At 33.8% G+C, this 14,623-nt stretch overlaps 1 protein-coding gene across 1 annotated transcript; it reads right to left on the reverse strand.

Moving 5' to 3' along the window:
* Nucleotides 1–6,275: 6,275 nt before the first annotated feature.
* On the reverse strand, nt 6,276–11,084 carry hmgb1a (high mobility group box 1a). Its single transcript, NM_199555.3, is given in 5 exon segments — nt 6,276–7,006; nt 7,466–7,640; nt 7,737–7,882; nt 7,964–8,124; nt 11,029–11,084. Coding segments are annotated over 4 exon segments (618 nt in total). The 5' UTR covers nt 8,111–8,124; nt 11,029–11,084; the 3' UTR covers nt 6,276–6,856.
* Nucleotides 11,085–14,623: the final 3,539 nt, after the last annotated feature.

A 14,623-nucleotide genomic window follows, 5' to 3' on the forward strand; every position in this document is an offset into this window, starting at 1 on the left:
TTTAGATATTTTTAAGCGAACTGTATTTGTCCTATCTATCTATCTATCTATCTATCTATCTATCTATCTATCTATCTATCTATCTATCTATCTATCTATCTAATCTGTCTGTCCGTCCGTCCATGTGTCTGTATGTTTACAGTTTTTCTCAGTTGCTTTGGTGCATTTCTCACAACACTATTTACATTTGTACAACAGTTAATGCATTTCTCAAAACAATTAGTACAAACTGCAAAACCTAGCTGATAACCTGCAAAAGCGTGTCACTTGCTCGAATGGATAGTTCATTCCTCAAAAGCAAGTATTGATGTCAATGAAAGTGTCAGTATCATCAAGATGAAGAGTCCCGACACCATTGTTTATGAACAAGATAGTCGAATGGCTTTGTCATGTTTTCATTATGACAGTTTACTCTGAACATTTTTTCCAATAAAGTCAGCTTTTGGTGACACTTCCTGAAAATGCTCAAGACAGCACTATATGCTATTTGCACTGAAAATTGAAAACTACAGTAAAGTTAGACATCACTGCATTTAGTGAGGTATCTGAGAACAAGACACTGAATATGTATGTTTCACATGTTTACTGCATTTGCATTTGCATTTCTAATTTATTCACAGCATTGTGCAGAACAGTAAATACACCCTTATTTACAACAAACATAAACTCCCTTTGGGTAGAGCTGTGCACAACTGTAGACAATATTGCAGTGCATATTGGAACGGAACCAACACACACAGGTCTGTAAATCAATCAGAAAATTGTTTAATTTACAGTTTTTCTCAGTGGCTTTGGTGCGTTTCTCACAACACTATTTACATTTGCACAACAGTTTATGCATTTCTCAAAACAATCAGTCATTTGTGCAGATCATAGTAGCAGTTTCTCATTCCTTCCAACACATTGCAAATGCTTTTGGACATGCATCAGTTGCTTTCACACAACTCTCTGCTATTAATAACATTATCATCTGCTTATGTTATGTCAGTCAAAATTAAATAAACTTGTAAATGCTGAATAGTCATTCCATATAGAACTAATAGTCCTCTTTTCATTACTTGAGTCATTACACACAAAAATGTTGAACTAGTTGTCAAAATCTGTCTAGCAAATTTATAAAACAAAATTAAATCTTTATTTTTCTAAAAATGTCTTCTAAATTGAACAATTTCATAAATGAATTACAGAGCTGTGTTGTAGGTTCAGTTCCAATATGTACTGCAATATTGTCTACAGTTGTGCACAGCTCTACCCAAAGGAAGCTTATGCTTGTTGTAAATAAGGGTGTATTTACTGTTCTGCACAATGCTGTGAATAAATTAGAAATGCAAAGAGCAAATGCAGTAAACATGTGAAACATACATATTCAGTGTCTTGTTCTCAGATACCTCACTAAATGCAGTGATGTCTAACTTTACTGTAGTTTTCAATTTTCAGTGCAAATAGCATATAGTGCTGTCTTGAGCATTTTCAGGAAGTGTCACCAAAAGCTGACTTTATTGGAAAAAATGTCCAGAGTAAACTGTCATAATGAAAACATGACAAAGCCATTTGACTATCTTGTTCATAAACAATGGTGTCGGGACTCTTCATCTTGATGATACTGACACTTTCATTGACATCGATACTTGCTTTTGAGGAATGAACTATCCATTCGAGCAAGTGACACGCTTTTGCAGGTTATCAGCTAGGTTTTGCAGTTTGTACTTTTTGTTTTGAGAAATGCATTAACTGTTGTACAGAAATGCACTGGTGTTGTGAGAAACGCACCAAAGCGACTGAGAAAAACTGTAACTTAACTTGTAAATGCTGAATAGTCAGTCCATATAAAAGTAATAGTTCTCATTTCATTACTTGAGTCATTACATACAAAAATGTTGAACTAGTTTTCAAAATATAGCAAGTATTATTTTTTTTTAAATTAAATCTTTATTTTCCTGAAAGTGTCTTCTAAATTGAACAATTTCCTGAATGATTTACAGACCTTTGTGTGTTGTAGGTTCAGTTCCAATATGTTCTGCAATATTGTCTACAGTTGTGCACAGCTCTACCCAAAGGGAGTTTATGTTTGTTGTAAATAAGGGTGTATTTACTGTTCTGCACAATGCTGTGAATAAATTAGGATTGTAAAGAGCAAATTCAGTAAACATGTAAAACATTCTGTAGTTTTCAAATGTCTGTCTATTGCATTGGAAAAAATGTACCGAGTAAACTGTCATAATGAAAACATGACAAAGCCATTTGACTATCTTGTTCATAAACAATGGTGTCATGACTTTTCATCTTGATCACACTGACACTTTCATTGACATCAATACTTGCTTTTGAGGAATGAACCATTTTGAGCAAGTGACACGCTTTTGCAGGTTATCAGCTAGGTTTTGCAGTTTGTAATTGCAAATGCAATGCACTAGTGTTGTGAGAAATGCAGCAAAGCGACTGAGAAAAACTGTAAGACATTTTTAGAAAAAAATACATTTTAAAAGTTTTGATTTTTTAAAAGTTAATACATTTTCTTGACAGATTTTGACAACAAGTTCAACATTTTTGTATGTAATGACTCAAGTAATGAAATGAGGACTATTAGTTCTATATGGAATGACTATTCAGCATTCACACGTTTAGTTTATTATGACTGACATGACAAGCAGATGATAATGTTATAAACAGCAGAGAGTTGTGTAAAAGCAATTGATGCATGTCCGAAAGCATTTGCAATGTGTTGAAAGGAATGAGAAACTGCTACTATGATCTGCACAAATGACTGATTGTTTTGAGAAATGCATTAACTGTTGTGCAAATGTAAATAGTGTAGTGAAAAATGCACCAAAGCCACTGAGAAAAAACTGTATAAATATAAGACTTTTTGGCATATAATCAGTTACACTGATGAACATTTTACTGTGTGTCCTTGATAAACTGTTGCCAAAATCTTTGATAGGGATTTTTTCCCTCATTTTTTTCAGATTTTTTTTATTTCAAGTAAACTGGCTATACTCTAATGCACACAAAATTATTTATTTATTTATTTATTTATTTATTTATTTATTTATTTATTTATTTATTTATTTATTTATTTAATATTGTTATTAATAATAATAATAATACTATTATTATTATTATTATTATTATTATTATTATTATTATTATTATTGTTATTTATATTATTAAAATATTATTAAAACTATTATTATTATTTTATCATCATGTTAATTATTATTATTATTATCATTATTATTGTTATTATCATTATTATTATAATGAGTATTATTATAATTTGTTGTAGTAGTAGTAGTATAATTATTATTAATATTATTATTATCATTATTATTATTATTTTAATTTTTTTATTTTTTGTAGTAGTAGTAGTAGTATCACTATTATTAATATTATTGTTATTATCATTATTATCATTAATATTATCATTATAAATAGTATTATTATTATTATTATTATTATTATTATTATTATTATTATTATTATTATTTCTGTTTGGAACAATGCAGTGTAACTTTGCTACAGTTTAAAGCACCCGTTGCATCAATGGTTTCTATCCAATGGGTAATCCTTTTTAGGCTTTTAATACACTAAAACAGTACAAATATGTTCATAATATAAATCTATAAAGATACATTAGAAATACAAAATACTAATAAATAAATAAATAAATAATAAGTAAATCTAACAATTGGTGTTAATTATATTTTGATTGATTGATTGATTGACTGACTGACTGACTGACTGACTGACTGACTGACTGACTGACTGACTGAATGACTGACTAACTGACTGACTGACTGACTGACTGACTGAAAACCCCTCGACCCCAATATATAGTTTGTAATCAACAAATGTATCTTTACCACAGGATCTATGCAGTTGTATACTACCCACAGGAAATCCAAGCTCAGAAATAAGGGCATGAAAATGATGATGGCATGGACGGAGAGCAGCTGATATAATCAGATTGAAGAGTCACGGCCTCTATAAACATATGACAGTGGCGCAAAACACTCGTCTGGTGGCGCTGTACACCACTAAAACTATGCAGTTTGAGCAGATGAACAGCAGGCGGCTCGGATTAATCAAGATTTTCATCTGGTGATTCGTTCATGTGCTCTTTTTAAGCCCGTGTTTGTCACGAAAAACACACGAAGGCCTCAAAACTGGCTCAGTGTGTGGTGTTAAAACCATACATTCATATATATATATATATATATATATATATATATATATATATATATATATATATATATATATATATATATATATATATATATATATATTACAATTATTATACTGCACAAAAATACACATCAATCAATCCAGCTCATTGTTTTTGCAATCTTTAGTCATATTGGTCTTAGAATGAGTTGGTCTTTAATAATAAAAACAGCTTAACAAAATCTTTCCTACAGTCCACATGGAAAGATTGAAATGTATTTTGATGAATAGGGACCATTTCTGAATTTCTGTGACCCACAATCCAAATATGTAAGGGGACAAAATAATAATTAAGCATATGCTATTGTCAACCCACCCTTCCTCTTTTTTGTATTTGTTTTGGTTTGGTTTATTTTCTCAGTTATGACGGAATTAATTTCTTTATTTTGTATTGTTCTGCTTTAATGTTAATGCTCTGTATTTGATATTCATCTGCATATTTGCAAATAAGAAAATCAATAAAAAGTTCAAATCATAACAGATTTACATTAGACATGCATTCATTTTCTTTTAGCTTAGTCTCTATTTTAGAGATCGCCACAATGAACCGCCAACTATTCTAATTTCACACAGCGGATGCCCTTAATAATGAACAAATTATTTGGTTTAACTTTGATTATAGAAGTTTATATAGTATGGGGGGCCAGAAACTAAAGGGAATGTATATGATCCCAGGTGGGATTTTGTTTCATTTATTTATTTATTTATTCATTCATTCTCCCTCAGAGGTCGCCACCGGGTAATGAACCGACAACTTATCCAGCATATGTTTTACTCAGCGGATGCCCTTCCAGCCGCATCCCAGTACTGTGAAACACCTGTACACTCTCATTCACACACAATACAGAGAATTGTATTCAATTTACCTATAGCGCATGTCTTTGGACTGTGGGGGAAACCGGAACATCCAGAGGAAATCCACGCAAACACGGGGAGAACATGCAAACTCCACACAGAAATGGCCCAAACCGGGATTCGAACCAGCGACCTTCTTGCTGTGAGGCGATAATGCTAACCACTAAGTCACCGTGCCACCCCACACTAGACATTAAGTTTGTATAGAGCAGGGGTCACCAATCTCGGTCCTGGAGGGCCGGTGTCCCTTCAGGGTTTAGCTCCAACTTGCCTCAATACACCTGCCTGGATGTTTCAAGGATACCAAAAAAGACCATGATTATCTGGTTCAGGTGTGTTTGATTAGGGTTGGAGCTAAACTCTGCAGTACTTAAATTGTACGAATTCATACGAATTAGCCACTAAATGAAAAAGTAACGAATTGGCGTGAGATTGTGTTGGCCCTCCAGGAGAAAGTTTGGTGACCCCTGATATAAAGTTTGCAAATTTAGCTCTTCCATTAATGTTTAAATTGTTTGACATGAATTTGATTACAAGTTTCATTCATTTAGTAAAACAAGCCATTATTCACTCATTTTCCTTCAGCTTAGTCCCTTTATTAATCAGGGGTCGCCACAGTGGAATGAACTGTCAACTTATCCAGCATATGTTTTACACAGCAAATTCCAGCTACAACACAGTACTAGGAAACATCCAAACACACTCATGCACAAAGGCCAATTTAGTTTATTCAATCCACCTGTACAGCATGTCTTTGGACACGCCAACGTGGGGAGAGCATGCAAACTCCACGCAGACCACCAACTGACCCATCCAGGACTCGTACCAGCGACCTTCTTGCTGTGGGGCGACAGTGCTAACCACTGAGTCACCGTGTTACCCCAACATTAGACATTTCGGCTTGGTCCCTTTATTAATCTGGGGTCGCCACAGCGGAATGAACCACCAACTCATCCAGCAAAAGTTTTACGCAGCGGATTCCCTTCCAGCAGCAACCCATCACTGGGAAATGCATTAGACATTATTAAAGTTATTTAGTTTGCACATTATGAGTAAAATATCAGTTTGTTTGATTCATATAGTAAAACAAGCTAATTAAAAATAGGTTAATGAATATCAGATAAATCCCCTTATTAAGGTTAACACAGCCAACATGCCAATCAGATGATGTAAAGAAATGGGGAAAAAAGAACGACTTTATTTAAAAAAAAGTTTATTGATGTCAGAAGCATACCAGAACAAAACAATTACATTGTTGAATCATTTCTGCAATTACAGTGGTATTCAAAATACAGTAAAATAACTTTGATACGGCAATTTACTAATGATGATGATATTTGATCTGAAAATAACAAAAAAGTAAACAAACGAAAAGTACATTAAGATATGAACTACAACCTCACATGAAACTAGGTTGTGTGCTGCGCACGTCTAAAACTCCACTGAACCCAAGACAATTTTACAACCCCCATTTATTTATTTTTTTTAACTGTACCAGGCAAGGATAGTGGTGTTGGAACCATGTTTAAGAAATCAAACTAAGAACTAAATCAAGGGTTGGGGCATTCGGACGAACACAGATGACACTTCTGTAGTGTTAACTATACAAAAAAAAGGAAACAAAAGAAACTGTACAGCTTAAAAACATATCATATACACAGCCTTATTTGATTTTTTTACTTTTCTTTTTTTATTTACCCATTTTATGGCCTCAGTAAAGTGTACAAGGGGGTTAAATGCTTTATAGACAACAAGCTAAGCTCTAAACGTTATTTATCTACTCGTCATCCTCCTCCTCTTCATCATCGTCATCTTCGTCCTCCTCTTCGTCGTCGTCTTCGTCCTCATCGTTAGCCTTGTCTGGCTTGGATGGGGCTTTGGCTGCGCCTCCTCCCACTTTGCCTTTAGAGCGATAGGCAGCGATGTCCTGAAATAAGATATTCGAGATGTTTAAATTTCCTCAAATTCCCACACAGTATGTCAGCTGTACAGTAAATTCAGAGTATAGACTGCACATGCTTTAATTAGTTCTTCACTCTGTGTGTTGATCTGTTGGATAACTCAGTACAGAAAGCAGTGACTCGAGTGATATTTGTGAATATTCTTTCTGATGAACGTAAAAAAAGGGTCATCAAAATATAAGTGCAGGCAAAAACACTATTTAATTAATTAATATTTTTAATTTCTTATTTTATATTTATGTTTATATAATTATTATATCACATTTAGGTTATATTTTTGGAACAATCCTTTATCATTTGAGTCAACTTGATTGTTTTATCAAGAAAATGAAGTGTTGTCTGAACAGTAACTTCCAAAATGAGAATATTAACAGATCACTACGATCTTTGTTTAATCATCACTTGAATAAAACTGATTTTCTCACCTTCTCGTACTTCTCCTTCAGCTTGGCGGCCTTCTTCTCGTACGGCTGCTTCTCTTCAGATGATATTTTGTTCCACATCTCACCCAGTCTCTTGGCCACGTCTCCGATAGACAGACCCGGGGTCTCTTCTTTCACCTTGGGTCGGAACTCGGAGCAGAAAATGAAGAAGGCAGACCTTTTTGGACAGATTTGATAAAAAAAAAAATTAAAAATTAGATTTTTTTTTTAAACTCTTCACCAATGCATCCTCATGAATGGGTGAGATGCTTACGGGGGTCTCTTGGGAGCATTGGGGTCCTTAAACCTCTTCTTCTTCTCGCCTTTGGGTGGAATGTAGTTCTTCATCTCCCTCTCGTAACGTGCCTTGTCCAGTTTGGCCATGTCTTCAAACTTCCCTTTTTCTTTGGCTGACATAGTCTGAGGAAGGAAAGAAGAAAAAAAGTTGGGATAGGAGGGGAAAAGGGCTTTAACACGATGTAAATGAGAGGTGTGACTGACCTTCCATCGCTCTGAGCACTTTTTGGAAAACTCAGAAAAGTTGACCGTCGCCTCGGGGTGTTTCTTCTTGTGCTCCTCTCGGCAAGTCTGGACAAAGTATGCGTAAGAGGACATTTTGCCCCTTGGTTTTGTCGGATCCTTCCCCATCTTTGCCTAAATATCTTAAATTGAATAAAAAAAATATTATTAAAAAATTATAATAATTTAATCAACAAAACAACAGATATGAAATGGCAGGTCAGAACAAAGTATGTGTAAGAGGACATTTTTCTTTTGGTTTTGTTGGATTCTTCTATTGTTTATACCCCTTTATCCTAAATATTTTAAATTAAATGTAAGAAAAAAAAAGATAATTATAAAATTATAATAACTAAATCAATCAAGCAATAGATATGAAATGGCAGGTCAGGCCAAAGTATGCGTAAGATGACAGTTTGACCCTTGGTTTTGTTGGATCCTTTACCATCTTTATCCTAAAAATCTTTAATTTAAATTTTTTTAATTAATATTTTAATAAAATAAACAATAAATATGAAATGGCCGGTCCAGGCAAAAATGGCATAGAACGACATTTTGTCTCTTGGTTTTGTTGGATCCCTTCTTATCTTTGCTGAAATATCTTAAATTTAAATTAAGAAAAAAAAAAGATCATTAAAAAAATTATAATTAAATAAATTAAACAATAGATATGAAATGGCAGGTCTGGACAAAGTATGCGTAAGATGACAGTTTGCCACTTGATATAGTTGGATCCTTCTCCATCTTTATCCTAAAAATCTTTGATTGAATTTTTAAAAAAATTATAAGTTAATAAAATTAAACAATAGATTTAAAAAGACCGATCCAGACAAAGCTTGCATAAGACGACATTTTGCCCTTTGGTTCTGTTGGATCATTCCCCATATTTTGTCTAAATATCTTAAATTAAATTTAAGAAAAAAAAAAGATAATTAAAAAATTATACTAATAATTTAAACAATAGATATTAAATGGCAGGTCTGAACTAAGTATGCATAATATGACATTTTGCCTCTTGGATTTGTTGGATCCTTCCCGATCTTTATCCTAAATATCTTTAATTAAATTTCTTAAAAAGTATAATAAATTAAACAATAGATATGAAATGGTAGGTCTGGACAAAGTATGCATAAGATTACATTTTGCCCCTTGGTTTTGATGGGTCGTTTTGCCATCTTTATCCTAAATATCTTAAATAGATTTTAAGAAAATTAATGATAATTAAAACATTATAATAGCTAAATAAATTAAACAATACATATGAACTGGCAGATATGGACAAAGTATGCATAAGATGACAGTTTGCCCCTTGATATGGTTGGATCCTTCCCCATCTTTATCCTAAATATCTTAAATTAAATTAAGGAAAAAAATGATTATTAAAAAATATATATAATAATTAAATAATAAATATGAAACGTTATTAAATTCTACACCTAAAATATGTGATTTTATTAGTCATTATTTTCATATCGAACTCAATTATCTAAATTATTATTTTGGTTTTATAACACGAGCGATCTTTTCAAATTAATTTAGTTGTTTAGGATGATGTTTAAAAAGCTCAGAGCTTTTTTCCTTCTTCACGACAAATGCTATGATTTCTTATGTAAACATGATCATTTTACAATAATGCTTTTTAAAATAAAGTGTTGTTGTGCACTTTTGAAACGTCAAAAAGTTGTTATAAATACTCAAACTTTCGGAAAATCGCATTTTTTCAAAGTTAAAAATGCGAAAATAAGTGAGTTAATTAAAGTTCTTTTGTGTGCCAAAGTGTGCGCGACATCACAAAAACTGTTAAAACGTGTTAAATTCGAGTTCACTTTCGCCGTGTTCCCCGTTGAAAACAGCCCGTTTCTCTCTATGCACCGTTCAAATAGCAATGGCGCACACTCTCGTCTTGCTGAAGGAAAGGAGGTCAACAACGACGGCAATATTTCTTCTTCCATTTTGTGAGAAAGCCTTCTTCATGAAAGAAAGTCCCCCTAAAATGTCTCCACCCGCCTTCCTGCTCGCTTTTGGACACGACAAACAAACGGCGCGGTCGGTTTTCCTGACCGAAAATTGTTTCCATCGCAAAAAGCCCAGTGCATTCGCTCGGTGTATAGTAATACATTGGCTCTGTGCTGTGCAGAGTTTGCAGTAGGCTCGCAATGGCCGCTTGTCTTCATGCACTAACACTGAGAATATGGCTCCTTCTCTTTGTGTCAGCGCTCAGCCATTACACCGCTTTGCAATAGGGGGAAGCATCACCTACCTCACTTTAACTCTCATTTTAACACCCTTCTCACGCACGGAAAAATACCAAAATACCCGCGTTGGAAAGAGGAGAGATGGAATTTTTATTTTCCGATGTAAAAACGGCGTACTTTGAGCGCGGCGGGGTTGAAAACACGATCTGAAAAAGTTGAAGCGAACTGCGCCTGTGTACAGCTCTATGGCTTTGCCTTGTTTCCTATGCGAGTACAGTCAGCCATTACAGTAAAGCGCAGCTCCTGAGGTGATCTTTTTTCGCTAGTATCTTTGTCATTTCAACACCACCAAGCGTAAAAACCCGCATACACACGAATGGCGATGTGCTTTAATTTTTTCGCCAGTCCGCTTATTTTCTTTCTTATCGTTTCTCGTAGTTCGCTGTGTTCTTCTGACAGACATCCCTCGTAAAGCGCTGCAATGGCTGCTTGCTGGCACTATCACCGTCTATAGACCTTGTTTGTATGCAATTCTGTCATCCAGTTGTCCGTTTAACGTTATTTTTTCGAATTAACGTATTTTCGCGCATTTCAACCGCTCGAATAAAACCGAATATTTACGATATATTTTTTAAGGGGGTCGTCAATAAATAAATTAAAAAGCTGAGGTTATTCTCGATCTAATTCTGAGGGGATAATACCCTCAATGTTATTTTACGTCTAATAAAAATTCCTCCGCCGATAAAATAGCTCGTTTATAAGCCAATATTAAATTTAATATGCTTTCCTGTCCTTTTCCTGCCATTTCTGTACTTACCCCACACTTTGAAATGTCTACAAGCTGACACTTACCACTGTCTTGTCTGGATAGTGAATGTACTGCAATGGCTGTATGTGGATGTAATAGCCCTACGCAGTAGTCTGCTCTCTCAACCCTCTAGCATTACTCTCAATAGCGCTCTCATCCCATTGGCTCCCGCTACGGCGAACATTCCTCTGATTAGCTGAGCGCTTTCCATTGTCCTAATAACAGCCCACCCGCGATTGGCTGCCCTTTGTGAAACGTCACGAGTGTTTTAAATGGCGCGTTAATACAAAATACGGAGTGTTTGTGTGTGTTTCTTGTCTCAGCTTAAAGCAAAGGCTGTGTGTACTGTGTTGGCTGTAGTAGTACTGTGTTCCGTGTGTGCTGAATGAATGACTGACTCGGTGTGCATTCTCGGCGATGCTGTGAGGTGGAAAACACCGAATGAAAGAGCGCTCGGTCCAGCTGACATCCCGCTTCGATCAGACTCTATACAAACACCAGAGTCAGATTTTAACCAAAATATGCAATTATAAATCATATTTATATAAGCGGCTTAATCTGTGAGGTTTGGTTTTAAGCATCAAATGCTGATTAATGACACAGTTCTGACATGATTCACTATTAAAAACGTCTGAAGAGTGTTTCTGCGGAATGTTTGATTTGAATAATTAAATGTCAGGACACTAAAGTAATGATCAATATTTCTGTATTAATGTGTTAATCGTATACTTCTAGGATATTAATAATACTATATAATACACATTAAACCGATAACCAATTTATTTGCCTACATTTTTTAATGAAAATATTAATTTAAGAAGATAAACAGTATCAGAGAGCAGTGAATGTTACACAACGACTATTATTTTACTCTTCGCAGCCTATTATTATATCTTATGTTCAATCTGCTTCTGTACTGATATTAATTATAATAGCCTACGTATTCGTATTTTTGTTTCACTCAAATAACTTTATCTCTGGAGATTTTTGCGAAGGGATATTCCTGTTTATATACCATGTTTTTTTTTTTACAAATATATATATATATTTTTTTTTATATTGCAGCATTGTAATTATAAAAGAGACACCCCAAATCTCATTGACTTTACTAAAAAGAGTCAAAATAATTTGGATAAATTCAATATTCCAGTTATTATGCTATAAATATGTGTAAATTACAGAATATTTAATTAAATTATGCCTTGTTTGCATATTTAAGATATGTAATTTTCACAGAAAACTGGGGAAGAAGTTAGTTTATATCTACCTATCTATCTATCTATCTATCTATCTATCTATCTATCTATCTATCTATCTATCTATCTATCTATCTATCTATCTATCTATCTATCTATCTATCTATCTATCTATCTATCTATCTATCTATCTATCTATCTATCTCTGCCTGTCTGTCTATCCATTCATCCATCCATCCATCTATCCATCTATCTATCTATCTATCTATCTATCTATCTATCTATCTATCTATCTATCTATCTATCTATCTATCTATCTATCTATCTATCTATCTATCTATCTATCTATCTATCTATCTATCTATCTATCTATCTATCTATCTCTGCCTGTCTGTCTATCCATTCATCCATCCATCCATCTATCCATCTATCTATCTATCTATCTATCTATCTATCTATCTATCTATCTATCTATCTATCTATCTATCTATCTATCTATCTATCTATCTATCTATCTATCTATCTATCTATCTATCTATCTATCTATCTATCTATCTATCTATCTAAACAAACACCACAACATCTGAAAGAGAGAGAGAGAGAGCAATGGCTTAACATATGCATTTCTATCTAGGCCATAATTTAGAAGCCAGATTAATTTCATACCATAAACACACGCAAGAACCGAAGCCTATGCATGTTAATGACTAAATCTTGGAAGAAATTATGCAAATTCATATTGTGTGGGACTGGGGGCAGCAGATAAACCGCCAAGGGAGGCTGATGGGGAATTGATGCCCGTGTAGTCTTCTATTGTTTATAAAGAGCAGCTGTAGCCCCATGCGCTCCTCAATACAGGCGCACGCTCACTGACGCGCGCGCACACACGCGCACTGAACACACACACACACACGCGCCGTTACTGACACACTTGTGTACTCACAAAGGTGTTATCGATTACTGCTTTATTATGTTGCTTTTTGATTCATATAGTGATCATTTATATTTTTCATCTATTTATTTTATTTTTTAAATAAATTGATGCATGGTGGCTCAGTGGGTAGCACTGTCGCCTCACATCAGGAAGGTCGCTGGTTCGAGTCCCGGCTGGGGCAGTTGGCATATCTGTGGAGTTTGCAAGTTTTCCCTGTGTTGGCGTGGGTTTCCTCTGGGTGCTCCGGTTTACCCCACAGTCCAAAGACATGCGCTATAGGTGAGTTGGATGAACTAAATTGGCGGTATATGAGTGTGTATAGGTGTTTCCAAGTACTAGGTTGCAGCTGGAAGGGCATCCGCTGCGTAAAACATATGCTGGATAAATTGGCAGTTCATTCCGCTGTGGCGACCCCAGATTAATACAGGGACTGAGCCAAAGAAACATTAATGAATGAATGAATAAATTGATGTGTGGGTATGCACTTGTTGAAAATCACACTAAAATAAAGTTTAATGATGAATAATTATTTAATTTAACTTTGATTATAGAAGTTTATGAAAAGTGTGGGGCCAGAAACTAAAGGCAATAGATAAGAAATCTGTTATTGACTCCTGGTGGGGTATTCATTCATTCATTCATTCATTCATTCATTCATTCATTCATTCATTCATTCATTCAATTATTGATTCATTCTTTTATTCATTTATTCATTCATTATTTTATTCATTCATTATTTAATTAATTAATTGATTCATTTATTCATTCATTCATTCATTATTTAATTCATTCATTACTTTCATTCATTCATTAATTAATTCATTCATTCAATAATTCAATAATTCATTATTTCATTCATTCATTTATTGATTCATTCATTCATTCATTCATTCATTCATTCATTCATTCATTCATTCATTCAATTATTTATTCTTTCATTCATTAATTTATTAATTAAATATTTTATCCATCCATTCATTGATTTATTCAATAATTCAATTATCCATTAATTCATTCAATCATTCATTCATTCATTTATTATTTTATTCATTTATTATTTTATCCATTTATTTATTTATTTATTTATTTAATTAAGTTATTCATTCATTCATTCATTATTTAATTAATTAATTAATTCATTTATTTATTCATTAATTTATTACATTTATAATTCATTCATTCATCCATTTAGTAATTAATTATTTAATTCATTCATTCATTCAGTCATTCGTTAATTAATTAATTAATTCATAAATTTTTCTTCCGCCTAGTCCCTTTATTCATTGAAGGTCTCCACAGCGGAATGAACCACCAATTTATCCAACATATTGTTTACGCAGCAATTGCCCTTCCAGCTGCAACCCAGTACTGGGAAACACCCGTACACACTCATTCACACACATACACTGCAACCAATTTAGTTTATTCAATTCACCTATAGCGCATGTCTTTAGACTGTGGGGGAAACCAGAACACCCCGAGGAAACCCATGCGAACACGGGGAGAACA

The sequence above is a fragment of the Danio rerio genome, chromosome 10 (assembly GCF_049306965.1).
Source record: "Danio rerio strain Tuebingen ecotype United States chromosome 10, GRCz12tu, whole genome shotgun sequence".
NCBI lineage: Eukaryota > Metazoa > Chordata > Actinopteri > Cypriniformes > Danionidae > Danio > Danio rerio.